This window comes from Leopardus geoffroyi, chromosome E2 (assembly GCF_018350155.1).
Source record: "Leopardus geoffroyi isolate Oge1 chromosome E2, O.geoffroyi_Oge1_pat1.0, whole genome shotgun sequence".
In the NCBI taxonomy this organism is placed as follows: Eukaryota; Metazoa; Chordata; class Mammalia; order Carnivora; family Felidae; genus Leopardus; species Leopardus geoffroyi.
In genome coordinates, this window is record NC_059335.1 from 28,212,501 (window position 1) to 28,240,172 (window position 27,672).

Consider the following 27,672-nt stretch of genomic DNA (forward strand, 5'->3'; position numbering starts at 1 on the left):
CCATTTTATACAAGATATCTAGTAGGCCCTAGGGCAAAATATATTGTTAAATCCAAGTTACTGTTTTAATTTAGATAAATAATGTCCATTGACAATGTCCATTTAATACAAAACTATACTAAAAGATCTTTAAATATCTTGTCCTATACAGTTTAATTTGTGGTGTGAAATTAAATATTTTTTCAGTATTTTTTAAAAATTTATTTATTTTGAGAGAGAAAGAGAGCACGTGCACATGCAATTTGGGGAGGGGCAGAGAGAGAGGGGGACAGAGGATCTGAAGCAGGCTCTTCACTGTCAGTGCGGAGCCTGATGCGGGGCTTGAACTAACGAATTGCAAGATCATGACCTAAACCCAAGGTGGATGTGTAACCAACTGAGCCACCCAGGTGCCCTTGAAATGAAATATTTAAACACAATAAAAAGCAACATTCATCCTCAAGTAAATTACACATAGAATTACTAGATGAGTCAGCAATTCCACTCCCAGGTATATACCCAAAGGAACTGAAAACAGGTAAAATAAAAGCTTGTATGTGAATATTCATTACAGCATTATTCACAGTAGCCAAAACGAAACACCCCAAATGGCCATTAATGGATGACTGAAAAAACGAAATGCAGTATATGCATACAGTGAAATATTATTTAGCCATAAAAAGGAATAAAGTACTGGGGTGTCTGGGTGGCTCAGTTGGTTGAGTGCCCAATTCTTGAATGTTGGCCCAACTCATTCCAACTCGTGGGATTGAGCCCCATGTTGGACTCTTTGCTGAGTGTGAAGCCTGCGTAAGATTCTCTCTCTCTCTAAAAATAAAAAAAAGGATTAAAAGGAATAAATTACTGACGCATGCTACAACATGGATGAACCTTGAAAACATTAATCTAAGTGAACGAAGTCAGGAACAAATGCCACATATTATATGATTATATTTATATGAAATATCCCAATAGGTGAATCTATAGAGACAGAAAGCAGATTAGTGGTTACCAAGGGCTGTGGGAGGGGAGGATGAGGAGTACCTGCCCCCCTGGAGTGATGAAAATGTTTGGAGCTTGATAGAGGTGATGGTTGCACAACACTGGGAATGAACTAAGTTCCACTGCATCATATCCTTCTCATTGGTTAAAATGGTGAAGTTTTTGCTATGTGAAATTTACCCCAATTTTTAAACAAAAGTCACATACCTCCACACAGCAGTGTAGGCGGGTGGAGTACACAGAGTACAGAAGGGTAGAAGGGACAGCCCCTCCCCGCCATGCTGCAAGTCCCCCATTACCTCTGAGGTAATGACTCTCAATGGTTTCTTACAAATCCTTCCAGAAAATATTGGTGCTTAAGCTTTTTTGTTGTTTTAATAGAAATTGGATCATATTCTATACACTGCTCTGCACCTTGCTTTTTCCACTTAATGATGTATTAGTGATTTCTCTATGTCAACATGTTTAGTGCTGGTTCATTTATTTTAACAGGTGCATAGTAATATTTTATTGACTGAATGTACCTTAATTTGTTTAACTAGCCCCCTCCTGATGTATGCTTATGTTGGCTACAGCACACAAAGCAACTTTGGAAGATTCTTATTCAGAGATCTTTGTGCACACATGCAAACATGTAAGATAAATTTCTTTTTTTATTTTTATTTATTTATTTATTTATTTTTTATTTTTTTTAAATTTTTTTTTTCAACGTTTATTATTTTTGGGACAGAGAGAGACAGAGCATGAACGGGGGAGGGGCAGAGAGAGAGGGAGACACAGAATCGGAAACAGGCTCCAGGCTCTGAGCCATCAGCCCAGAGCCCGACGCGGGGCTCGAACTCACGGACCGCGAGATCGTGACCTGGCTGAAGTCGGACGCTTAACCGACTGCGCCACCCAGGCGCCCCTAAATTTCTTTTTAAAAAAAAAATATTTATTTATTTTGAGAGAGAGAAAGAGCACAAACAGGGATGAGGCAGAAAGAGAGGGAGAGAGAGAATCCCAAACAGGCACCACACTGTCAGCACTGAGCCTGATGCGGGGCTTGAACTCACAAAACTGTGAGTTCACAACCTGAGCTGAAATCAAGAGTCAGACTCTTAACCAACGGAACCATCCAAGTGCCCCACATAAGATAAATTTCTAAAAGTAGATTTGTTGGGTGCTGGGGACTCTATTTGTGACCTCCTTCTCCATTCATATGTTGAAGCTCTAACCCCTAATGTGACTCTATTTGGAGACAGAGCCTTTAGGGAGGTAATTAAAGTTAAATGAAGTCATAGGGTAGAGCCCAAATCCAATATGACTGCTGTTCTTACAAGAAGGGAAGAGACGCCTGAGCTCTCTCTCTTTCTGCATGTGCACATGTAAGGGCACAGGGAGAAGATGCCACTTTCAAGCCAGGAAGACAGGTCTCACCAGAAACCAACCTTGATGGTCTTCCAGCCTCCAAAACTGTGAGAAAATACATTTCTGTTGTTGAAACCACTCGGTCTCTGGTTTTCTGTTACGGCAGCTGGAGCCAAGTTAATACACTGGGTCAAAGGATATCCACATTTTAAATTTGATAGATAGGACCAAGATAGTCCTCTAAAGCTTTTTCTCCACTTTATTGTTCCATGGACCGTGAAAAAGACTAGTTTCTCCCATACCCTCACCAGCACTGGGTATTATTATACTGTTTAATCTTTGACAATCTGAGAAACACAGATTTTTGTGTATTGTAATTCAAATGGGTGCTTGAAGTTGGGATTTTTCCAAATGTGTGTGTGACTCCTAATGAGTGAAGTTTTTATCTTCCTACTCCAACCCTGGATGCACATTATATGCTATCACATGAAGGTGGGTCCAACTCCACAGGGACATTTCAAGAAACTTTCTTATGCACTTTCCTTTTTTCTTGCTTCTTGCATATTTTATGAGTTGGAATGGCTACAAAAGAAATAAAAGTAAGAGAACATTATTTAGGGGTTTCTCATATTTGAGATAGTAAGATATGGAATTCCTAGTGATTTGGGAAAATCATATAGTATTATAGGTCATATAGTACTATATAGATAAGCATAATCCTCCATTGGAGTCAAATTTTCTCAACTTCCTGATGACAGTGAAATGGATTTGAACAGTTTTAGAACAGAAGTGGTTGCTACACGTGAATGCAGCACTATTACAAATAGGGATGGGAGGGATGTGCACTTCTTGTGCTTTGAAATATATTGAGCTAGACCATTTCCCTGATCATTCTTTCCTCCTTCTTACCCCTTGGGAATCCAAAGATGTGCCACCAGGACACATCTTTATACCCCAGTGTTAAATGATGGTGGAATAGGGGCGCCTGGGTGGCTCAGTCGGTTGAGGGACCGACTTCGGCTCAGGTCATGATCTCATGGTTTGTGAGTTTGAGCCCCGCGTCGGGCTCTGTGCTGCCGGCTCAGAGCCTGGAGCCTGCTTCTGATTCTGTGTCTCCGTCTCTCTCTGCCCCTCCCCCACCCATGCTTTGTCTCTCTCTGCCTCAGAAATAAACATTAAAAAAAATTTTTTTAAAAAATGATGGTGGAATGAATGGCAAAGACACCAATTAGTTAAAGTATCCGAGTGTTTCCGAGGAAGGATGTTATTTTGGCCAAGAGGCTGAGTGCTGCTTTTGATCTTTACAGCATTCAAAGTTATGACCTTGCAGCCACACATTGGCAAGATGTGTGGCTTGAGCAGATTGAATAAGCTGATACAGCTTTTGTCACCTGTGAGAAATTGTAATCTTTTACACACACACGCCCGCACACACATACACACACACACATGCACATACAACTAATTATGATTTAAAAAGCTAGATAGAAATGCTATCTTATAACTCACTGCTTTTTAGTCATCACTTCACAGATGTTGATTAATCATTGAACATTCATTCTGGTTGTGTGTTTTCAGGTCCAGTGTTCGAACTTTGAACGAGGTCAATAATCTTGTGTTGCTGTGGCCACAGTCCCTCACAATGACTGAGAATGAATAACCGAGTCTCAAATATTCCCTCCAGACTTGGGATACGTGACTTGCATTATATCGTAAATGTGTTATATAGACTAGTTTCAAAGCAGACCAGGGCAACAAATTTGAAACTGTTTCACTAACAGGATGTGGCAGTGTTTTTTTGTTGTTGTTGTTTGTTTTGTTTTGTTTTGTTTGTTTTGTTTTGTTTTGTTTTTGATAGGTGGTAACCTCAGCAGCTTCCATTTGTGGCATATGGTGTGTGACCTCCCAGAAGTCTGTGCTTTATTCTCTGACTCACTTTTCCTTGCCGCGCAATGGGTCCTGTCCATTTGTTCTCAGCCTGCAAATTTTCAGTTGGCTTTTTTTCACTTCCACCAAACAAATACAGAAATTGCCCCTTACTATTTGGCTGCATTTTTCCAAACCTATTAGACTGCCCAAAGACTTCAGGGTAACTCTGTAACTTAAATTATCCAATTTTTTCTCGAATGAAATGTCTTTTGGGCTAGATATACAATAAGGGAAAAGCTTGGCACCCTGTGTCGTGCATTTTACCTTAGAAAAGGCCCCTGTGGCTTGACTTACATATGTCCAGAAATAAAATTTGCCTTTCTGCTGCCTTTTGAGGCAAAGCATGATGTACATGTTCCAAACATACTCAATTCTGTCTGTAGCAATTCTCGTGGTGAAGATGCTTGCCACAAAACGTCCTGGAGGGGAATCAGGTGGAAATGAATAATAGAGTAGGTGTGCTTGGACAGGGAGGGCAGAGCACCAGTTACGCGAGTGAGTGCTGAAGAAGTGATTTTATTTTGGAAATCATTAAAATGTGAAGTCATGTGTTGTATGCATCTATGTGTTTAAGTAATACAAATTTTGAAACCAAGAAGACAGCCCCAATAGTCTCCGAATTGCCTCTTGGGTCATTCTTCCCTTGTTTTAAAGAATAGTGCATGATCTCAGCTAAATAGTTCTATGGGCTCATCCTGTGAAACCCCTGAGGTCTGACAGCCTTCCTTCCTTCATTCTTTCCCCTCTCCTATTGCTGGCAGTTTTCTTCCCGGGGTGGCTGATGAATCTGTGGTTCACACCCACACTCATTAGCCAATAACTCAAATGGTTACTTGGCCATATCCTTAATGTTCTCACTTTTTGCAATATGCCTAGGCAGAAAATTTTCCAAATCATGAAGTTCTACTTCCTTTTAGCTTAACAATTCTATCTTCAAGTCATTTCTTTCTTTTTGGATTTTACTATAAGCAGCCAGGTGGAGCCAAGCCACACCTTCAACCCTTTTTTTAGAAATTGCTTCAGTTAAATATCCAGTTTCATTGCCTGCAATTTCTACCTTCCACAAAACTCTAGAACACAAACACAGTTCAGCCATGTCTCTGCCACTTTATAGCAAGGAACGCCTTTCCTCCAGTTTCCAGTAAGACGTTCCTTATTTCCATGTGAGACCTCATCAGAATGGCCTTTACTGCCCATATTTCTACCAACATACTGCTCCTGACCACTTAGGGATTCCTTAAGACGACTGAGACTTTCTCTACAGTTCTCATCTTCTCTTTCTGAGCTCTCACCAGAATTACTTTTATTTATTTTTATTTTATTTATCTTTTATTTTTTTCAGAGAGAAACAGGGACAGAGTGCAAGTGGAGGAGGAACAGAGAGAGAGAGAGAGAGACACAGAATCTGAAGCAGGATCCAGGCTCTGAGCTGTCAGCATAGAGCCCGACATGGGGCTTGAACCCATGAACCGTTAGATCATGACCTGAGCCAAAGTCGGACGCTCAACTGACTGAGCTACCCAGGCGTCCCTCACCAGGATTACTTTTAAAGGTATATTCATGGGGCACCTGGCTGGCTCAGTCGGTATAGTGTGTGACATTAGATCTTGGGGTTGTAAGTTTGAGCCCCATGTTGGGAGTAGAGATTTCTTAACAATAAAATCTTACAAATAAAGAAATAAAGGTCTGTTTGTGCCGTGTAGGCTTTCTCCAGCATGAACTTCCAAACTTCATTCTCTGCCCCATTACCCAGTTCCAAAGCCACTTCTGCATTTTTAGACATTTGTTACAGGAGAACCCCCACTTCTCATTTTCATATATATGACCTATTTGGATTTGTTGTACAATATATACCCATATGTAGAGATTTATATGGAGATTTATTAGGAGGAATTGGCTCATACAGATACGGAGGCTAAGAAGTCCCACAGTCTGCTATCTGCAAGCTGGAGACCCAGTCAAACCAGTGGTATGGAGTGGTATGGAGTCTGAGTCTGAAGGCGTGAGAACCAAGGGTGCCAGCAGTGTAAATATTGCTCAGAGGGCTAGAGAAGATGACATGAAATGTCCTAGTTCAATCAGCAAGGCAAGAAAAAAGGGACAAATTCTTCTTTCCTCTATCTTTTGTTTCATTTGGGCTCTCAACTGATAGGATAAGGTCCACCCACATGGGGGAGGACAATCTACATCACCAAATCCACCCATTCAAATACTAATTTCTTCCAGGGCCATCCTTGCAGACACACCTGGAAAAAATGTTTAATCTAGGCACTCAATGGGCAGTCAAGTTGATACATTAATTAATAATCATACCAAATAACTTTTTGGAGGAGAAGGTCTGGACTGCATTTCAAGTTATGTATGTTCTAGCGAGAGAATATTCTGGAGTGAGATTTTGATGGTTAGTAAGAGCCTTTGTCTTTAGAAATGGAATTTCTCTGCTTCGGCTGCTCAATGACAGTTGACAAAAGCAGTTGTGGGTGAGTACCTTCTTAGGCAAGACCACCTTATCCCCCTTATTCTCTCTTTCCCACAGCAGTGATATGTTAAAAAGAAATGGTAGAATGCAAAGGGTTGTTTGAGTGCTGGATCTTGGCTGAGTTTCTGGGCTTCCTCTCTGGAGAATGGCTGTCCAGGGACAGCCTGCTTTGCAAGCTCATGGCCAAGGATGCTATTTCCCGTACAATGGGAAAGATGGTTGAAGGAGCTGCCTTACTAGCCTTGTATAAACTTGAATCTGGAAAATGTCTGGAATTTTTTACAGATTGGTCAGAAATTCTGGCAGTTTTTGTTTTGTTTTTAGTTGCCATTAGGCTAGGCAAGCCATTCTCTGTGGGTGCTTTAGCACTGCCATGGTCAAATTCTATAGAAACACCAACCAAAATGGAGGTTATCCAGAAAAGGCAAATCTATAGAAATAGAAAGTAGATTAATATTTGCCTGGGCATGGGGTTGGGAAAATGGATTGACTACAAATGAGCCCTACCAATCTTTTTGGGGTTGGAAACATTCCAAGATCAGATTGTGGCAATGGCTGCATAGATCTGTAAATTCACTAAAATGATTCATTAAATTGTACACTTCAAATGGGTGAATTTTATGGTATAGAAATTATACTATAAAGCTCTTAAACATACACACACACACAAAGGGGGGGGAGGGAGGGAAAAAAAAAAAAACATACACACACACATACACATACACACACTCCGAAGATCATAGGATGGCACAGAACTTGAGCACTTTTGTTTCTAAGGAATAGAAGAGACTCTGACTGGGGCACCTGGATGGCTCAGTTGGTCAAGCATCTGACTCTTGGTTTTTGGCTCAGGTCATGATCTCACCATTCCTGGGTTTGAGCCCCACATCGGGCTCCACGTTGGGCTCGGGGCTGTTAGCAAGGAGCCTACTTGGGATTCTCTCTCTCCCTCTCTCCGCACCTCTCCCCTCTTCCCCTCCCCCTCCTCCCCCACCTCCAAAAAAAAAAAAAAAACTTAAAAAAAAGAAGAAATTTTGACTGTCTGGAACAAGACACGGGCTTCCACATTGCCTATTATTTTGAAATGTCATTGAAACAGATTCTCCTACTTGAAATCCTGTTTGTATTCATGAAGGAGAAAAAAACATGGTACAATGATGTATATTGTGTGCAAAAGGGGAAAGTTCGTAAATGGGGCCTAAGCCCGATTATTAACACCTGGAGCAAATACGTCATAGCCCAAACACTGAAGATACTAATAATTTATGACTTACTATTCATGGTTCTTGTTAACTCTGAAGTAATATAGTCACATACTGCCTAAGATTTAATTATAATGACAATTATTAATAATACCGTGCAGTAGTATGTGTGTGAAATTTCCCTTCGGTTTTATCCAAGTTGATAAATCAATGAAGTCATATTTAAATTTGCTTGATAACTGGCTTTCTTCTCATTTTTCCACTCAGTTTTGACTCTGCGGAAACTTGATGTTTCAGTGAATCTTTCAAGTTGAAACCATCGACTCAACATTTTCCCCCCTAAGAATAAGAATACTGAGAATGAATAGGACATTAGATTATGGAGCAAAATGTCTGGGTTTGTGATAGCTGTGTTTTTTTGGCTCATCAATTTAATGCAGATGGTTTTAAAGACTGTAATAAGTGTCTGTTCTTTTGTTCTAAATAGCAAAATGAAAAGGTTGAGTAATCAAAATTTATTATTGAAATTAGTGTAGTCTATCTCTTTGGATGCAGTTGTAGATTATTTTGAGACAAAACACTGCAGATTTGTTGGGGGAAATGAATACATTTTTGTGTATATAATATTCCCTTCTGTTTTACTTTAAACCGGATGATTTTTGAGGAAACTTCCGCAAGAGATACTTTATAATTCTATACCATGGTACACATTCAACATTCATTACAATTTTATAGCATGGCATACATTCAACACTCAATTACATTTCCTTGCCATCTTGCACACAAAGTACATACCTGCCTCAGGGCCTTTGCACTTGTTATTCTCGCTGCCTGAGGGATCATTCCCTAGATGGTCATGGCCCACTGCCTCATTTAAGTCCCTGCTCAAATATCACTTCCTCAGAGAGCCTTCCCTGATTAGCCTATCTAAAAATAGCACACTGTCACTATCCCTTTTGCTGGCTTTCTTTTTCTTCATAGCACTTATCCACTGTCTGACTTTGTATGCTTGCCTTCCCACTAGAAAGTAAAGTCCATGAAAGCAGGAACCTCATCAGTATTGTTCATTGCTGTATCCCCAGCACTGGTACATAATTTGCTCAAGACATATTTGTTGAAATTAATTGAATAAATTGCAGTTTGACTTTAGATATTTACCTTTTTTCCTCTATAACCAGACAGTAAATTCATGGAAGGCAGCCAAAGACCCTGGTTGCTTTTTGATCCTCTCTAAAGCAATTAGCTCAGTTCTGCATGGATGATAGACATTCAACCAAGATTTACTGAATGAATGCCCTGAAACATGGATGTGTTGTTATGGGGCTAACCAGTCAGCATTCCCTGCAGGTGAACAAACAGTAATGTCTTGCCTCTCAGCCCACACTTCACAAGGTTCTTTTATTTATATTAACTCATTTGATCATTTTGCCAAAACTTTAGTAGTTCTTGAGGTTTGTCTAAAGAAATGAGCTTTCAGATATAACAAATATTAATTTCTGACATGAACACTTAGTTTGAATACTTTTTTGCTTAGATATCAGTGGCATTTAATGTGTTCTTGGATGCCTGAAAAAATATTTTTAAAGACTGAATAATGCTTAAAATAAACAAATAAATAAAAATAAAAACAGCTATCTTGTCATGTAACATGTGCAGGGAGAGATTTTTGGAAATGTTTAACAAAGTCTTCAAGGTGATTATATCTAGACAGTGGGGACCTTGATAATGCTTACTTTTTTCAGCTTTTCATTTTTCTTGGTTGATTTTTAAAACAAATTTAAAGTTGTCAAAATAAACCTGTTTCTAAAATGCTTTATTTTTATATAATTTGTCAGTAGGTATAGCCTAAAAAGTACCACCAGTTATTTTCCTGGCTTTGTAATTCACAGTATACAGCAAATTTCATTCTGAGAACACTTTTAATACTGATACGTAGTAAATCAACAACCAATAAGATGAACCAAAGTTCTTTAGGGTTTTTTGGAGGGGTATGTTATTCTCTCAGCAAGAAAAACGGTAGAGCAGTGCTTTATAATTTGACAAATATTTTTTCATCTTTGCCCAAAACTACAACAACAACAACAGTCAACAACAACAATAAAAACTTTCCAGGATATTGGGGGGCACCTGTCTGGCTCAGTCGGTTAAGAGCCCTACTTGGGTCATGATCTCATGACTCTTGAGTTCGAGCCCTGTGTTGGGCTTTGTGCTGACAGCTCAGAGCCTGGACCTGCTTCAGATTCCGTGTCTCCCTCTCTCTCTCTCCTCCTCCCCCACTCACGCTGTCTCTTAAAAATAAATAAAGGTTAAAAAATTTTAACAAACAACTTTCCAGGATATTGAGCTCCCAAAATAGAAGGTCAAAATCAGGCATCAGGGACTCCTTCTGGACTTTGGACCAACCTCAGAGGGCACACAGGAAACATGCTCACTTATTTTTTCTCAATATTTAAAATACTTAAAATTCCCTTTTCCTTGTAGTTTTTACCACAAGAATTGGGAAGACATGCAAATAACCACTTTGTGGAAAATCTCTACTGATGCCAACGATATTGGGCTTAAAAGGTTTGGGGGTTGTTTTTTTTTAAGTTAATTCTGAACCGAGGAGAGCTTTCTATGGCTGCCGGTGCTCCTGATGGCAAGTGAGAATTCTTTACAAGCCGAGCAGCTTGTGTGCCAGTCTCCATGCCTGTGCAGCTGTGCGCGCTTCTGTGTGCGTTATGTGTGCAGAACGGGTTTTGGGTGTGTGACGGTGGTTCTGAGCCCCTGGCTTACAGACCCAACGAAGATGCGCGTACATCCATGCGTGCTGGCGCAGGTCTCTCCAGTCTAAGCTGGGGCGGGGGATGCTCCGCCAGGGCCTGGGGTGCTGCACGCATGGCGCGGGGACCGGTGGGGGAGCCCGTGCAGCCCGCGTCCACGCAGGGTCCCGAGCACATGCTCGGGAGTGGGGCGCATCTTCTCTCCTCCCCCCGCCCATGCCCGAACCCGACTTGGAGCGGAGTTCTCGAGAGGGTCGCGAGAGCGTTGGGGGGGGCGGGTACCGGAGGCCCTGGGTGGGGGAGGGGACGACGAGGGGGCGGTGCCTCCCACAATCCATTCCCTGCGGAGCCGGTGTCCGTCCGGCCTCGCCGGGTCTCAGGGACCGGGAAACCCAGACCAAGGGCGGCGCACGCTTCACGGGCGCCTAAACGCCCAGGTACGAGCGGCCCCTTCCTCAGGAGCCACGGGGACGGTTGAGTCGGGCGGTTGCAACCCCCGCCACGCCGCACCACGGCCTCTGTGACGCACGCCGCGGCCGCCGGGGCTAGCCGGGCGGCGCGGCGCGGCGCGGCGCGGCGGGGGCGGGGCGGGGCGGGGGGGTGGGCGGAGCGGGCGGGGCGGAGCGGGCGGAGGCCCCGCCCCGGGGCCGGAGGAGCGAGGACGCTACGGAGCAGGCGCGTCCTGCCGCCGCCGCCGCCGCTGCTGCCGCCGCTGCTGCCGCCGCCGCCGCCGCCGCCGCCGCCGCCGCTGCCGCTTGCCCTACTCCAGAGCCGCCGCCGCCATTTGCACGGGGACCCCAGTGACAGGGGCTCGGCGGAGGGGCGGAGGGAGGGGGGTGGGCCCGCGGAGCCCCCGAGGGCGGGAGCGACGCCGCCGGCGCCGGCCGGGCTCCCTGCGCGACCGCGCCGCCCGCGGCGGGCCCCGAGCAGCAGTAGCAGCAGCAGCAGCAGCAGCAGCAGCAGCCGCCGAGGCCGGGCGTGCGCCTGAGGCGCGGCGGCGGCGGCGGCCCTGCGGGCGGCCGGGAGGGGCGGGGGCAGCGGCCGCCGCCGTTTGATGGATCCGAGGATCGCCTGGTTCCAGCCAGAGCAGCTCGGACCGTCCAACAGTCTGTGGATGCAGATCTGGGAGACGACCCAGGGGCTGAGGAACCTCTACTTCAACCACCACTGTCACAGCAGCGGCGGCGCGAGCGGCGGCGGCGGCGGCAGCAGCACGGCCACCGGCGGGAGCGGCAGCAGCACCGGCAGTCCGGGCGGCGCGGCCCCGGCCCCGGCCCCGGCCCAGGCCGGCATGTACCGCTCCGGGGAGCGCCTGCTGGGCGGCCACGCGCAGTCCGCGGAGCAGCGGGACTTCCTGCCCCTGGAGACGACCAACAACAACAACAACCACCACCAGCCCGCGGCCTGGGCCCGCCGGGCTGCTGCGGGCTCCTCGGCGTCCCCGTCCCCCTCCGTGTCCTCGTCCCCACACTCCTCCGCCGCCGTCCCCGCCGCGGAGCCCGCGGACCCGGCCTCGGGCAGCAGCAACAAGAGGAAGCGCGACAATAAGGCCAGCACCTACGGACTCAACTACAGCCTGCTGCAGCCCAGCGGAGGGCGGGCCGCGGGGGGCGGCCGGGCAGACGGCAGCGGGGGCGTGTACAGCGGGACCCCGTGGAAGCGGAGGAACTACAACCAGGGAGTCGTGGGGTGAGTGGTAGCCTTGCGGCCTGGTGGCCTGGCCCTTGCATACGCGCATCCGGGCACACGCCCACAGAAGGTGGATTAGGGGGAGCCTGGGCGAGGCCACCCCTCTTGGCCTGCCTTCGTTGCTGCTTCTGAGGGGGCTGATGGCCAGCCATCCCTCCATCCCTCCACCATTCACACCTTCCCCCACTCCATAGCGGTCCACACCTCCCCGCCCCCCCCCCCCCCCCCCCAGCTTTCCAGGCCTTTTCTGGACATACCCTCCGCCATCCACACCCTCCCCTCACGTCCCTTAGTCATCCACACTCTCCCTCTTAACAGTCCACACCTTCCCCGGCCCCCTTATCCATCTACTCTTTGCTCCCATCCCCCCTGTTCACACACACCTTCCCCATTCTCCCCCCTCCAATCCTCCCCATCTTGCTCCCCACCAGCACACCCCAAGATGAAATCTATTAGCATGGACAAATCATTGATTTCCTGAGAACATTCCTGTGTTAGTGCCATTTGATGGTACAGGACCTGGAGGTGCTTTCCTTGCCAAGAATAGAAACATCCAGAAAGCTCCTCCCCCTCCCCCAATCCCAAACAGGAATCATTTCAGCCCCGTAAGGCTTTGCCTGCTGTTGACCCTTTTGCCCATCTTTAATTTTTTTTATTAAAAAAAAAAAAAATCCTGCATTAGCGATGCTTTTTTTTCTGTGGGGATTGAGGAATGAGGTGACAGCTAAGTTTAGGCTGGTGGAGATGGTGAGCTCTTCTGAGGCCGATAGAACTTTCTAGGAGTTCATGGACCTTGGCTCCAGCTTCTTACTGTAAAGTTGTCATCCTGGCAGATACAGCCAATGCTTTTCATTGTAGGGGGTAACTTTATGCTAATGAGTGAATGTTGCACCATTAATGACTTTCTGTTTAAAGTTCAGCTGTTACAAAATGGAATCTTACCTGATCCCTAGTGAACTATGTACATAAGCAGGGAATGTTTCCAGCTAGCTTTCCCTTCTAGAAGGGCCCCTGTGCTGGAATAGGTTACTGAGTCATTTATATTTTGTAAAATAAAAAATTTGGGCCGTGTGTGTGTGTTGTGTGTGTGTGTGTGTGTGTGTGTGTGTGTGTGTCGCTTGAGTATGGAGAATGAGCTTTCAAATTGCTTTTCATTTTTCAGATCCAGTTTTACATTGGGGGCTACAGTAGGCACATGAAATTACCATTAGTAATCTTTTGTGAAACGTTTTCTTAGATTCACCCATTCAGATCTGCCCTGCTTTGGCAAGCACAGACAGTTCTGTGTACCTTTTTGGAGGTCTGGGTAAAATGAGTTGGTGGGTTCCCATCCGCTTCTAGTGGGCTGGTGTCTGCTATATGCTACTATTACAACTCCCACCTTTTATGGAAAATGCAGTCCAGCGTTTTAGGACTGGCACGCTGGGGTTACATGTCAAACCTGTCCTCACTTTCCAGAGGGGAACCTTTTAGGGTTGAGTCCTCTGTTGCTATGCTTCAAGGGCGCTCTCCATGGTCATCACGTTTTAATAAAAGGCTCATGGGTTCCATCCTGTTAGCATTTCCAAGACGGAGCATAAACCTGTGGTTTAGCGACAAGCAAATTGATGTTTTGAAGGTTCTGGTAGTTTCATTTCACAGGAAAAGCTCCAGTTAAGCAATCACTGTCAACTAAAACCTTGGAGTTCCCTGGTTTCATTTTACCGAAGCTTTTGCATATATGTCTAGCAGAGATAGAGAAGAAATCCAGAATACTGGCTGCTCTTCTTTTTGACGGGTTAGAAATTGTCCTCTCCTCTACCTGCTTTGTAATGTTGGGGATACTGTAAAAGGCTCACATTTGGACTTGTGTAGAGGCAGGATGTTCTTATTCCTGATTCAAATGTATTGCCCCCAAAGGGATTTAGGGGAGGAATTTCCATTTCCCAGATAGATTACTGTTTAAAAACTGATTGTAAACATGTTTTTAAAACTGTTTATCACTTCATCAGACCTTCCATTCTTTTGCCTTTTCCTTTAGAGGATATCAGTAGTAAAATTTTCTATCAGGCAGTTCGTAAGAGTGTTTTTGTAAGAGTGTCTGGGTGTTTAAAAATTCTTGCTTTGATTTGTGGGTCCTTATGTCTTGACTTTTCCAGAAGTTTTGCTATTTTTAGTACAGGTATTTAAAAATCTGAATTCACAGGGCATCTCAATGTTATGCTATGCTGAGATTAAATTTGCTAAAACTGTTACTAACATTCTGAGTTCTTGGGACTCACATTTAGCTGATAGGTCAACAAACTGTAGTGGTTCCTGGCCTCTGAGCTGACAGTCCAGGTAGGGGGAGGAGAAGGCAGCACATTGAACAACGGACTGGAACTCTAGGACAGCTGTATACATATTCTGTCGTGCATCTTTGGTCTCTGTGATCTCTGCCTCAGCCAAAGTGGTCAGCGTACTCCCTGAACATTCCTAAGATACAGTTCAGTATCCTAAGATACTTCTCCATCGTCCAGGTCCTTGGTTCTCTTGGTGTTCCTCCTTTGGACTCTTGAAGTACTTGCCTCGTGCTCTTGCTGTAGCCTGCTTGTGGTTATTTTTCCTTTTATGTACATGTTTCCTCTTACCCACTAGGTCACTAGTTAGGATGGACATTTCTTAAATGTAGAGTATGATATTTGGATTTCATCCTGAAGCTTTCATATTCCTCTTTCAAAGTTAAATCCGTATAAGCTCACCATCTCAGCCTTCTCCGTGTACCCGCAGAGCTAGGGGGTTTGCTCATGTTCCTTTTTTCTTTTCCCCCCTTGTTAAAGTTGCTTTCAGTATTCTACTTCTTGGACTTCATTCTCCTCCAAGGCTGGCTGTGGTGTAGGAAGCAGTCCACCTGCTCCTTCTGGTTGTCCATGAAAATGAGCCACGAAACCCTTTGCAAAGATTTAATTGTTGATTCCCATGGAGAAAGAAGCCATGACAAAAAGCGAACGCAGTTAACGTATGGAGATTCAGAGCCCTTGGTCCCGAGTCCCCCTGTCTCTAGAAGCTTCTTGTGGAAGGTGCTTGGAGCTTCTCCAAGCTCATCAGGATAGGTTTGTGTTGGCTACACTGCCAGATCTGTAGATGTTTTTTTTTCAAGGCTTCGATGACATGTTCAAAATAATGTTTTGGAGCAGGAATCTGACGGTGGGACATCAAGAAGACCCCATTGGAAAACTTGGGCTTAAGGAATAATTTCTTGAACTGCGATGATGGGGATGGGAACTGGTAAAGAATGAATGAGTGTGAGAAATGCTGTAAGGTGAGGGTGGAGAGGATTCTGGCTCCCGGGTTCACTGATCACACCACAGCTTTGAACTAGAGTGGGGAAACGTTGCTTTTATTATTGCCAATAAAGGATGGGATTGTTGATTTGGAATGAAAAATACGGGAAGTTTGGGGGCCAAGCCAAGGTGTAGTCTTTCCTGCAGTGGGCCAGGTCCTTCCTCACATGCATTGTACACTGTATCACAGTAAGTCCAAGATGCTGACACTCTTCTTCAGCACTGGCATCGTGGCCTCTTTCTGCTGGTTTCTATACTGTGTGATCAGTAGGTTGGTGTTGATGCTAGGCTCCAAAGTAAGTGATCCGATAGATTAACGTGGGTTGAGTATGAGAGAATTTAGAAGCCTTTTTCCAAGTGCTTGCTGTATTAATTTTTGTGCATTCACAAATGTTGCCCACAGTAATTCTTTAGTGAACTAGAATCTTCGGGTCTTTGAATTTTGCTGCATTTCGGTACTGAAATGTGATTTCAGTAAGACAGGAAGTTTTCCTGAAACCAGTACTACACTCTATGTTAGCTAATTGGATTTTAAATAAAATCTTGGAAGAAAAAAAAAAGACATTAGGTTTTCTACAGTGTTGATTCTATACTAACAGTGCAGTTTGTATTTGAGAATTTCCCCAAATCTGGTATGGTGTGTTCGACTAAGATACTTCATGCCACAACTCGTGTTCTGTCTAAAATCTGTGATCAGTGAACACTGTCACTGTCAGAATTCCTTGGTATTTCAGGATGTGGTATCTTTTTCATCCCCTGTTAAGTTTTTAGCTGTTGAAAAACAAAAGACTAGTGAGTAAATAGAGCTTTTTGGAGTCTACCTTGGGTTCCCGCAGAAGGTTTAATATATATTGCAGTGAAGGAAGGATAGGAAGGGGATACTAGAAAAGTCCAAGGCAGTGGGGTAGCGGGGGGAGGGGGGAGGAGGGTGGCAGAGTGTGTGTTAGAACAGTGCTGGTCCTGGTGTGACAGATGGCCTTATATCACAAATACTTCCATGAAACCCCTACTAATAAATCCTAGTGTTAGGAGTCCAGAAGAACCCATGGGAAGAAAATTTAGGGGCTCCCTTGCTGATATGGGACTGGTCAGATGGTTGTAGTTAGATATTCTTATACCTGCTGAAGCTGAGAAAAATTTCAGCCACTTTTTCTATGGAAAATAGAAAAGCAAGCTGTTGTGTAATTTCACTCAGCTTTCTATTCTTCCTTCTGTTGAATCCGTTGGAGTAATATTTAGTGGAGGAAACTATTTCAGGATCACACCCACGGCACTAGAGACTGGATGTATAATCACTTACACACACATAGGTGTGGAGTAATCCTGAAGGGGGCTATAAACCGAAGAGGGTGCTAATTTGAAGAATTAGAATCTAGTTCCCAGCAGCTGGTCTGAGACTCCTGTCTTTGCTCTTTTCCTACAGAGCTGACCGGACAGCTCAGAGCCTGCTTGAGGAATTCAGAGGACTGCCGGTAGAATGTTCTTTCTGTCCTTAGGAATATTTGCTAGGGACTCAGCTGCTTCAGGACACGAGCATCTTCAAATTCATTTTACCATTTTGAACATGACATGGATTTTTTTTTTCCCCTAAGAGAATATTGAAATTGAGGATGGCCCTGAGCTAGGCTTTACATTAATTTGGATTCGAACAGCAAGTGATATATCTGTTTTCATTTTTTAAGTTATTTGATGATCTAAGAGACTTTTGTATACTAAGGGCTTCAAGCCATATGAGATTGAAGCTGGAGGTTTGAGGAAAAAACAATATGGAGATGTTTATGTTGTATACTGGCTTCTTACTCGAACAGTTTCAAATCTGAAAAAAATCTTGCCATGTATGTAAGAGATTTTTCATGTGGTATCTGATAACTAAACTCAGGAATTCTAGTTTCAATCATTCTCTCTGCTGAAGTAGTTTGAATAGTCTGCAGAACCCGTGCTTTCAAATTAGTTGATTTATTAAAAGTACTCAATAAAGTCAGAGTGCTCATGGTAGATAGCGTTTTTTACCATGTTCCAAATGCTGTGTTAAATTTTTTCCGTTTGCTGTATCAAGCTTCTCATGCATAGCCCTATCTGATTGTTTTGTTTTGTTTTACTTTTTATTTTGAAATACAGATTGACAGAAAATTGCAAAAAACTGTACAGAGAGATCCCATCTTCCCTTCACCTAGTTTCATGCAGTGGTAACATCTTATATAACTTTAGCTTCATAGCAAAACCAGGAAATTGACATTGTTACAATTTGTAGCCTTACTTAGATTTCCCCAGTTTTACATGCACTCATTTGTGTTTGTGTGTGTGTGTGCAATTTTATCATGTGTAGATTTGTGTGACACGGTCAAGGTACCATCACCTCAGAGATCCCTCATGCTACCCCTTTTTTCCCTTGCACACACCCACCCTCATCTCTAACCCTGAGCAGCCACTAATCTCTCCATCTCTCTAATTTTGTCATTTTGAAAGTGTTAGATAAATGGAATCACACAGTATGTTACTTTGGCTTTTTTCCTCTTACCATAATTCCTTTGAGATCTATCCAAATTGTTTTCATGTATTAACAGTTCATTCCTTTTTAATGTTGAGTAGTATTCCAAAATGTGGATGTACCACTGTTTGTTTAATGATTCACCCGTTGAAGGACATAACCCAAAAGTTTCCAGTTTTGGGCTGTTACAGATAAAGCTGCTATAAATATTCACATACACGTTGTTATGTGAACATAAGGTTTCATGGGGGCGGGGGATAAATGCCTAAAAGTGCTGGGTCATATGGTAAGTACATACTTAGTTTTGAAAGAAACTGCTAAACTCTCTTTTAGAGTTTTGTATCATATTACATGCCTACCAGCCCTGTGAGATCCAGTTTCTCTGCATCCTTGCCAGCATTGAGTGTTATCGCTGTTTTTTTTTTTTTTTTTTAAATTTTATTTTTTCAACGTTTATTTATTTTTTGGGGGACAGAGAGAGACAGAGCATGAACGGGGGAGGGACAGAGAGAGAGGGAGACACAGAATCGGAAACAGGCTCCAGGCTCCGAGCCACCCGCCCAGAGCCCGACGCGGGGCTCGAACTCACGGACCGCGAGATCGTGACCTGGCTGAAGTCGGACGCTTAACCGACTGCGCCACCCAGGCGCCCCCGCTGTTTTTTATTTTAGCTGTTCGTTATAGGTAGTGATGGTTCATTGTGTTTTTATCATATTAACCTCATAAATAACCTCACCTAATTTTAACTTTAACTTTTGTTTAAAAACTTGTTGGCAGTATTGAGAATGTCCTTAATTAAAATTTTTTAAGTAAAACTTTTTGTTTTATCTTTGAAGTACTTTGCAATGTTTCCTTTACATGTTGCTTTTTCTTAGGAACTAGTTAGAAACTAGTATGAAGTAGAGCTTTATTTTCATATTTTAAAAAAAACACGTAAAAGGGGCGCCTGGGTGGCTCAATCTGTTGAGTATCCGACTTCGGCTCAGGTTATGATCTCGTGGTCTGTGAGTTTGAGCCCCGCATCGGGCTCTGTGCTGACAGCTCAGAGTCTGGAGCCTGCTTTGGATTCTGTGTCTCCCTCTCTCTCTGCTCCTCCCCTGCTTACACTCTGTCTCTGTGTGTCTCTCTCTCTCTCTGTCAAAAATAAACATTAAAAAAAATTAAAGTCCCATCTTTAAAAAATAAATAAATAAAAATAAAAAAAATAAAAAACATGTTAAAAAAAAACAAACAACTACAGAGTTGACTTCAGAATTTAGAGTCCTGTCCTTTCATATGTTATGAGTAAGCTTTATTTTCTGTTGGCTTGGCTATATTTTGGGGAGTAAACACTATTGTTAGTGTTGGTTTTTGTTGTTGATGGTGAGGTTTTTTTTTTAAATATAAATATAAATATAAATATAAATATAAATATAAATATAAATATAAATATAAATATAAATATAAATATAAATATAAATATAAATTTCATTTTTTAGAGAGAGGGAGAGACAGAATGTGAGTAGTGGAGGGACAAAAAGACAGAATCCGAAGCAGGCTCTAGGCTGTGTGAGCTGTCAGTGCACAGCTTGATGTGGGGCTCAGACTCACAAACTGTGAAGTCATGACCTGACCCTAATATTTTTTTTAATGTTCATTTTATTTGAGAGAGAGAGAGACAGAGAGACAAAGTGTGAGTGGGGGAGGGGAAGAGAGAGAGGGAGACAGAATCCAAGGCAGGCTCCAGGCTCCGAGCTCTCAGCACAGAGCCCAACGCAGGGCTCAAACTCATGAACTGCGAGATCATGACCTGAGCCAAAGTCAGATGCTTAACTGACTGAGCCACCCAAGTGCCCCAATGGGGAAGTTTTTCTACAGTATTTTTATATCTGAACAATGTGTTCAGACTGTGCAGAGTGAATACTTTATCTTTAAATTTATCCTAGAGTAAACTGTGTTTCATCAGAACCATTTTCTGGACTGAGATCTGGGACCTGGTCCCTCATTTTTCCCTTAGTGTTTTGATTTTGTCAAAATAACATTACTTTCAGTACCGTCAAGTGTTATAAATTTCTGCCAAAGCAGGAATAAGAATCTGTTAGGATCGTGGTCATAGAGGTTTAAAAGTTAATTTCCAATGATTGGTATTTAATGAAGTGTTAGGTGTTTGATGACGTTCGAAATTTTGATATCTTTATTCCTTGAAGTTAGTTATTCATCCTTTTTTTACTTCTTTGTGTGAGGTGTTAATACCACTGTCCCTTAGAATACTTGTTTTTAAAATCAACATAAAGGAGTGCCTGGGTGGCTCAGTCGGTCGAGCCTCCAACTTTGGCTTAGGTCATGATCTCACAGTTCATGAGTTGGAGCCCTGTATCGGGCTCTCTGCTGTCAGCACGGAGCCTGCTTTAGATCCTCTGTTTGGATTCTCGATCCCTCTCTGTCTCTGGCCCTCCCCCCCTCCTTTTCTCTCTTTCTCAAAAATAAGATAAACATTTAAAAATAAATAAATAAAATCAACATATAGTTTAAATACTACTAATTAATACTAATTGCCAAGAAACTGGAAAATATACCTAAACCAAAGAAGTAAAAAAATAGCCTCCATAATACTATTGCCAGGATATGAACTACTGTTAACATACTGGTGTGAATATTTTTAAACTTTTAGTGTACGTATACATATATTTCCTTTTTTATTTTTATTAATATGGACTTCTATAGTGAGGATACTTAGAATTTATTTTCTAGTGCAAAGAGTTAAAAAAAATTGTTTTAAATAATGAAAATTTATTGTGTCACAATCTGGAGTCCAGAAGTTAGAACTGGTTTTACCCTAAGGTTGTTTTCTTCTTTGGGAGAAGGGCATTAGAATATTGTGGGCCTACTTTTTTTGACTGAAAAAAAATTATTAATAGGACAAACATCTTTCATGTAAAATTTCTTTCTTTTTTAAAATTTTTTTTTAACATTTTTTATTTTATTTTTGAGAGAGACAGAGACAGAGTGCAAGCTGGGGAAGGGCAGAGAGAGAGGGAGACATAGAATCCGAAGCAGGCTCCAGGCTCTGAGCTGTCGGCACAGAGCCCGATGTGGGGCTCAAACCCACAATCCGTGAGATCATGACCTGAGCTGAAGTCAGATGCTTAACTGGCTGAGCCACCCAGGCACCCCAAAAATTTATTTCTAAGGCAATTTTTAATACCTCATGACCTTTAGTAGGACTCTGTGTACCTGCTATGTGTGGGCATGGTATTTATTCATGGATTTAATGCACCTTAATTTATTTCACTGATCCCCCCGTTGGACATTTACTTTGTTTCCAATTTTTTGTTTTGTATAAAAACCACGCTAAAAATTTTTTTAATGTTTTTATTTATTTTTGAGAGAGAGAGTGAGCAGGAGAGGGGCAGATAGAGAGAGGGAGACACAGAATCCAAAGCAGGCTCCAGGCTCCGACCTGTTGGCACAGAGCCTGACGCAGGGCTTGAACTCACAAGCCATGGGATATGACCTGAGCTGAAGTCTGGACGCTCAAACCGACTGAGCCACCCAGGTGGCCCTAAAAATCGCATTTTTAGATGAGCCTTTGCTCCAGACAGGATTATTTCTTTCATTTTTTACTATTTTAACTGAGATGTAATTCACATGCCATCAAATTCACCCTTTTAAGATGTACAGTTCAGGGGTTTTAGAATAACACAGGATTGTGTAACCATCTCTGTTACCTAATTCCAGAACATTTTCATCACCCCAGAAAGAAACCCCATACCCATTATCAGTCCCCACTCTACCTTTCACCCTCAGCCCCTGGCAAACTCATGCAGACTTCCTCTCGCTATGGATTTGTTATTCTGAACATTTCATAAGAATGGAATCATGTTGGGTTGCCTTGGTGGCTCAGTCAGTGAAGTGTCCGACTCAGGATCTTGGCTCAGGTAATGATCTCACGGTTCATGGGATTGAGCCCCACGTCGGGCTCTGTGCTAACAGTGCAGAGCCTGCTCGAGTTCTCTCTCCCTCTTGCTCCGCCCCTCCCCTGCTCTCTCTCTCAAGTAAATAAACTTTAAAAAAGCCCTTAAAAAAAGGAATGGAATCATCCTATCATATGTAGCTTTTTGTGTCTAGCTGCTTTTACTTAGTGTAATGTTCTCACAGTTCGTCGTGTTGTCGCACATGTCCGTATTTCATTCCTTTTGGTGGCTGAATTTTCCATTGTATAATACACCACATTTTGTGTGTCCATTTATCATTTGAGGGGTAATGGGATTGTTCCCACTTTTTGGCTGTTACAAATAGCTCTGCGATGGACGTTTATATACAAGTGTGCATGTGGACATACGTTTCTATTTCTCTTGGGTAAATACCTAGGAGTGGAATTGCTGGATCATATAAAGCAGCCGTAACATTTTTTGTTCCCACCAGCAATGTATGAAGTTTCCAGTTTCTCCATGTTTTTATCAGCTTATTTCATTATCTGTGTTTTCAATTATGACCATCCTAGGGGGTGTAAAGTAGTATGTCAGTGTGGTTTTGATTTGCATTTGCCAAAAACTAATGGTGAACATCTTTTCATGTGCTTTCATAGGCCATGTTTTAGTTGGGTTGTCTTTTTGTTGAGTTATAAGGGTTCTTAAAATATTCTAGATACTAGACCCTTATTAGATAAATGATTTGCAGGTACTTCTCCCTTTCTGTGGATTGTCTTTTTACTTTCTTGATAGGTTCTTTGAAGTACAGGGGTTTTTGTTGTTGTTTTTTTCTATTTTATAAATTCCAGTCTATTATTTTTTTCTCTTGCTTGTGCTTTAGGTGTCATAGCCAAGAAACCACTGCCTAATCCAAGATCATGAAAATTAACCCTATGGTTTACTTCCAGGAGTCTTATAGTTTTAGCTCTTACATTTAGGTCTTTTTTTTTTTTTTAATTTTGTTTATTTTTTTAAAATAATCTCTCTGCCCAACATGGGGCTCAAATTCACGACCCTGAGATCAGGAGTTCCATGTTCTTTTTTTTTTTTTTTTTTTTTTAACGTTTATTTATTTTTGAGACAGAGACAGAGCATGAACGGGGGAGGGTCAGAGAGAGGGGGACACAGAATCTGAAACAGGCTCCAGGCTCTGAGCGGTCAGCACAGAGCCCGACACAGGGCTCGAACCCACGACCCGCGAGATCATGACCTGAGCCGAAGTCAGCCGCTTAACCGACTGAGCCACCCAGGTGCCCCAAGAGTTCCATGTTCTTAGTATTATTATTATTATTTTTTTTTTAGAGAAAGCATGAGCAGGAGAGAAGGGCAGAAGAAGGGAGAAAGAATCTCAAGGAGGCTCCACGCTGAGCCTGATGTGGGTTCTGCCCAGTGTGGGACCTGGGATCATGACCTGAACTGAAATCAAGAGTTGGACACTCAACTGACTGAGCCACCCAGCACTCTAAAGAATTGCCTGTTCTACCGACCCTCACATTTAGGTCTTGGATCCGTTTTGAGTTCATCTTTTGTATATGGTGTGAGGTACAGATCCAGCTTCATTCTTTTGCCTGTGGAGATGCAGTTATCTCAGTACCATGGGTTAAAGACTATTCTTTCTGTGTGAATTGTCTTGACACATAGTTTTAGACTGGACGGTGTTTGTATCTCGTAAGGCTTTTGCACCCTTTCCTGTGGAAAGATTGGGTCAGCCGTGTGTAAGAGTCCCAGTTTCCCCTAAACTCTCCCAGTGCTAAATATTAAATTACTAGGGGCGCCTGGGTGGCTTGGTCGGTTAAGCGTCCGACTTCAGCCAGGTCACGATCTCGCGGTCCGTGAGTTCGAGCCCCGCGTCAGGCTCTGGGCTGGTGGCTCAGAGCCTGGAGCCTGTTTCCGATTCTGTGTCTCCCTCTCTCTCTGCCCCTCCCCTGTTCATGCTTTGTCTCTCTCTGTCTCAAAAATAAGTAAACGTTTAAAAAAAAAATAGATATTAAATTACTAAAACCAATATAAAGAAAACAGTTTATGCCAATTTTATAGGGGAAAATAGTATTTTACTGATGTAATTTGTATATACCTTCACATTAATTGGCTATTTATTAATTTTGTTTGAATTTCTTATTTTCCTAGACTAGCTCTTTTTCTTTTCTTTTTTAAAATTAAAAAAAAAAAAGATTTATTTTTGGGGAGAGTGCAAGCGGGGGGAAGGTCGGCAGAGAGAAGGGGATAGAGGATCTGAAGCAGGCTCTGCACTGACAGGCTGACAGCAGTGAGCCCCATGTGGGGCTCCAGTTCATGAACTACAAGATCATGACCTGAGCTGAAGTGGGATGCTCAACCAACTGAGCCACCCAGGTGCCCCTCTTTTTTTTGTTTTGCTTTTTGTTTTGTTTTTTTGTTTTTGTTTTTTAAAAAGCCTTAGTCACTATTGAGATCAAACTCCAAACCTACATATTTTTTTTTAATTTACATCCAAATTAGTTAGCATATAGTGCAACAATGATTTCAGGAGTAGATTCCTTAGTGCCCCTTCCCCATTTAGCCCAGCCCCCTTCCCACACCCCTTCCAGCAACCCTTAGTTTGTTCTCCATATTTATGTGTCTCTTCTGTTTTGTCCCCTTCCCTGTTTTTATATTATTTCTGTTTCCCTTCCCTTATGTTCATCTGTTTTGCCTTTTAAAGTCCTCATATGAGTGAAGTCATATGATTTTTGTCTTCCTCTGACTAATTTCACTTATCACAATACCCTCCAGTTCCATCCACGTAGTTGCAAACGGCAAGATTTCATTCTTTTTGATTGCCAAGTAATACTCCATTGTATATCTATACCATATCTTCTTTATCCATTCATCCATCGATGGACATTTGGGCTCTTTCCATACTTTGGCTATTGTGGATAGTGCTGCTATAAACATGGGGGTGCATGTGTCCCTTCAAAACAGCACACCTGTATCCCTTGGATAAATGCTTAGTAGTGCAGTTGCTGGGTCGTAGGGTAGTTCTATTTTAGTTTTTTGAGGAACTTCCATACTGTTTTCCAGAGTGGCTGCACCAGCTTGCATTCCCACCAACAATGCAAAAGAGATCCTCTTTCTCCACATCCTCGCCAACATCTGTTGTTGCCTGAGTTGTTAATGTGAGCCATTCTGACAGGTGTAAGGTGGTATCTCATTGTGGTTTTGATTTGTATTTTCCTGATGATGAGTGACGTTGAGCATTTTTTCATGTGTCGGCCATCTGGATGTCTTCCTTGGAGAAGTGTCTATTCATGTCTTTTGCCCATTTCTTCACTGGATTATTTGTTTTTTGGGTGTTGAGTTTGATCAGTTCTTTATAGATTTTGGATACTAACCCTTTATCTGACATGTCATTTGCAAATATCTTCTCCCATTCCATCAGTTGCCTTTTAGTTTTGCTGAGTGTTTCCTTCGCTGTGCAGAAGCGTTTTATTTTGATGAGGTCCCAGTAGTTCATTTTTGCTTTTGTTTCCCTTGCCTCTGGAGACGTGTTGAGTAAGAAGTTGCTGCGGCCAAGATCAAAGAGGTTTTTGCCTGCTTTCTCTTCAAGGATTGTGATGGCTTCCTGTGTTACATTGAGGTCTTTCATCCATTTTGAGTTTATTTTTGTGTATGGTGTAAGAAAGTGGTCCAGGTTCATTCTTCTGCATGTCGCTGTCCGGTTTTCCCAGCACCACTTGCAGAAGAGACTGTCTTTATTCCTGTTTGTCAAAGATTAGTTGGCCATATGTTTGTGGGTCCACTTTTGGGTTCTCTGTTCTGTTCCATTGATCTGAGTGTCTGTTCTTGTGTCACAGGTGCTCCTCTTTTTAAAAAATTTTAATGTTTGTTTATTTTTGAGAGAGGGAGAGAAAGAGTGTGAGTGGGGAGGGGCAGAGAGAAAAGGAGACGGAGAATCTGAGGTGGGCTCTGTGCTGACAGTAGAGAGTGCCACGCGGAGCTGGAACTCAGGAACTATTTAGATCAGGACCTGAGCTGAAGTCTGGTGCTTAACTGACTGAGCCACCCAGGCACCCATCCCTTGCCTTGCCTTGCCTTGCCTCCTTCCTTCCTTCCTTCTTTCCTTCCTTCTTTCCTTCCTTTCTTTTCTTTCTTCCATTGAGGCATTTTATCTGTGCTTATGTATTACATCCCTAGAAAAAAAAACCCAGGATTTTCTCTTCTGTGTGTTTTCGTCCTGCTTCTTCACCGTCCATGATGCCAACTAAGGTTGCCAGTACAGTGAAACCAAACTGGTGGGACGGGAGCAAATTATTCTGGAGTTTTTCTAGATCTCTGAGTTGTGCATCAAATCTGGGACAGATCACTTCACATTGTTTAACCTGTCTATGAGGTTCACAGCAGTTTTCCCAGCTCTGTGATCATCAGTGATTTTCAAATTTGCCAATGTAATCATGCTTCATCATCACAGTTAGAAACTGGAAGATGACTTTGGAGCATGGCCTAATAAGAACTTGGCGTTTGCCTGTCTTCTTAGTACTGTTAGTGCTCTGGAGCGCATCTGCTGGGACATTCATGCACACCATTATGGGGCACGGAAAGATGGCAGAAAGAGCATTGCCTACCTTTCTTTTATGTGTGTCTTATTGATTTGTAAGAGGTTTTGGTCTGTCCTATTATAAATATTTATAATTTTTAAATCTAGTTTTATGATTGTGAAATAGTTTTATTAGGGCATGATTTATAATAAAAGCCACCCATTTTAATTGTACCATTTAGGGACTTTGGGAAAATATATATAGTTGTGTAACTATAACAATCAAGATACAGGAAGAGATACAGAACATTTCCATCACTGAAAAAGTACACTGATGCTCTTACAGCAAGTCCCCTTACCTCATCTCTTGTCCTAAGCAACCACTTGCCTTTTCCAGGATTTCATGTAAATGAAATGGTATACACTCTGTAGTCTTCTGTGCCTAAGTTCTGTCTCTTACCACAAGGTTTTGGAGATTCAGCCATACTGTTGTGTGTAATATTGTTACTTTTTAACGTCGAGTAGTATTCCATCGTATGGATCTACCACAGTGTGTTCATCCATTCTTCATGACCTGTAGACTTTGTAAATGTGTCCTCTGCTTTTGATATTATATTACTTGTTGGTTTTGCCACTCATCTCTGCACAGGCCTGAACTGATCCACACGTTTTTTGGTTGGATAATCAACTGCTATGTGCAGACTATTGTGCTAGACATTTTGTGAGAAGTAATGACAGTAAAACATATTCCTTGCCTTCTGGAAAATTATGGTCTGGTTGGATAGGCAGTGCATGAGAGAGAGGTTGCTTTTGACTAGTGATGTAAGGGCAAGCTTTGAGTGGAGATTTTTGCTCACGTTTTGAAAGATCAGTTAGGTGGTGGAGGGTTGGAAAAGAAAAACTGATTGTATCGGTTTCAAATGATCAGCTCTGAAAGAGCAGGTTGGCTATACGGTATTTAGCATAACTGAGATAGTCAGCAGGCTCTACTGTAATGGTTGACCTCAACCAAAGGAATTTTGAGATCTGAAATTATTCCAATTAATTT

General features: G+C 42.7%; 2 protein-coding genes across 9 annotated transcripts in view; both read left to right on the plus strand.

The window, feature by feature from the left end:
• The window catches only part of HEATR3 (HEAT repeat containing 3), a 69,219-nt gene extending 59,466 nt beyond the window's left edge, over positions 1-9,753 (plus strand). For all 4 annotated transcript variants that reach the window (XM_045442695.1, XM_045442694.1, XM_045442690.1 and 1 more), the window contains one exon: positions 8,209-9,753. In XM_045442695.1, coding sequence (XP_045298651.1) covers positions 8,209-8,214 — 6 coding nt within the window. In that variant the 3' untranslated portion in view covers positions 8,215-9,753. The remainder of the gene's footprint in view (positions 1-8,208) is intronic.
• A 1,672-nt stretch (positions 9,754-11,425) lies between these two features.
• TENT4B (terminal nucleotidyltransferase 4B) overlaps positions 11,426-27,672 on the plus strand; it is a 76,852-nt gene continuing 60,605 nt past the window's right edge. For 2 of the 5 annotated variants that reach the window (XM_045442700.1, XM_045442698.1), the window contains exon 1: positions 11,553-12,392. In XM_045442700.1, coding sequence (XP_045298656.1) covers positions 11,758-12,392 — 635 coding nt within the window. In that variant the 5' untranslated portion in view covers positions 11,553-11,757. Of the gene's footprint in view, positions 12,393-27,672 lie in introns of all 5 variants that reach the window. The other 3 variants (XM_045442701.1, XM_045442702.1, XM_045442699.1) reach the window with 3 other exon arrangements.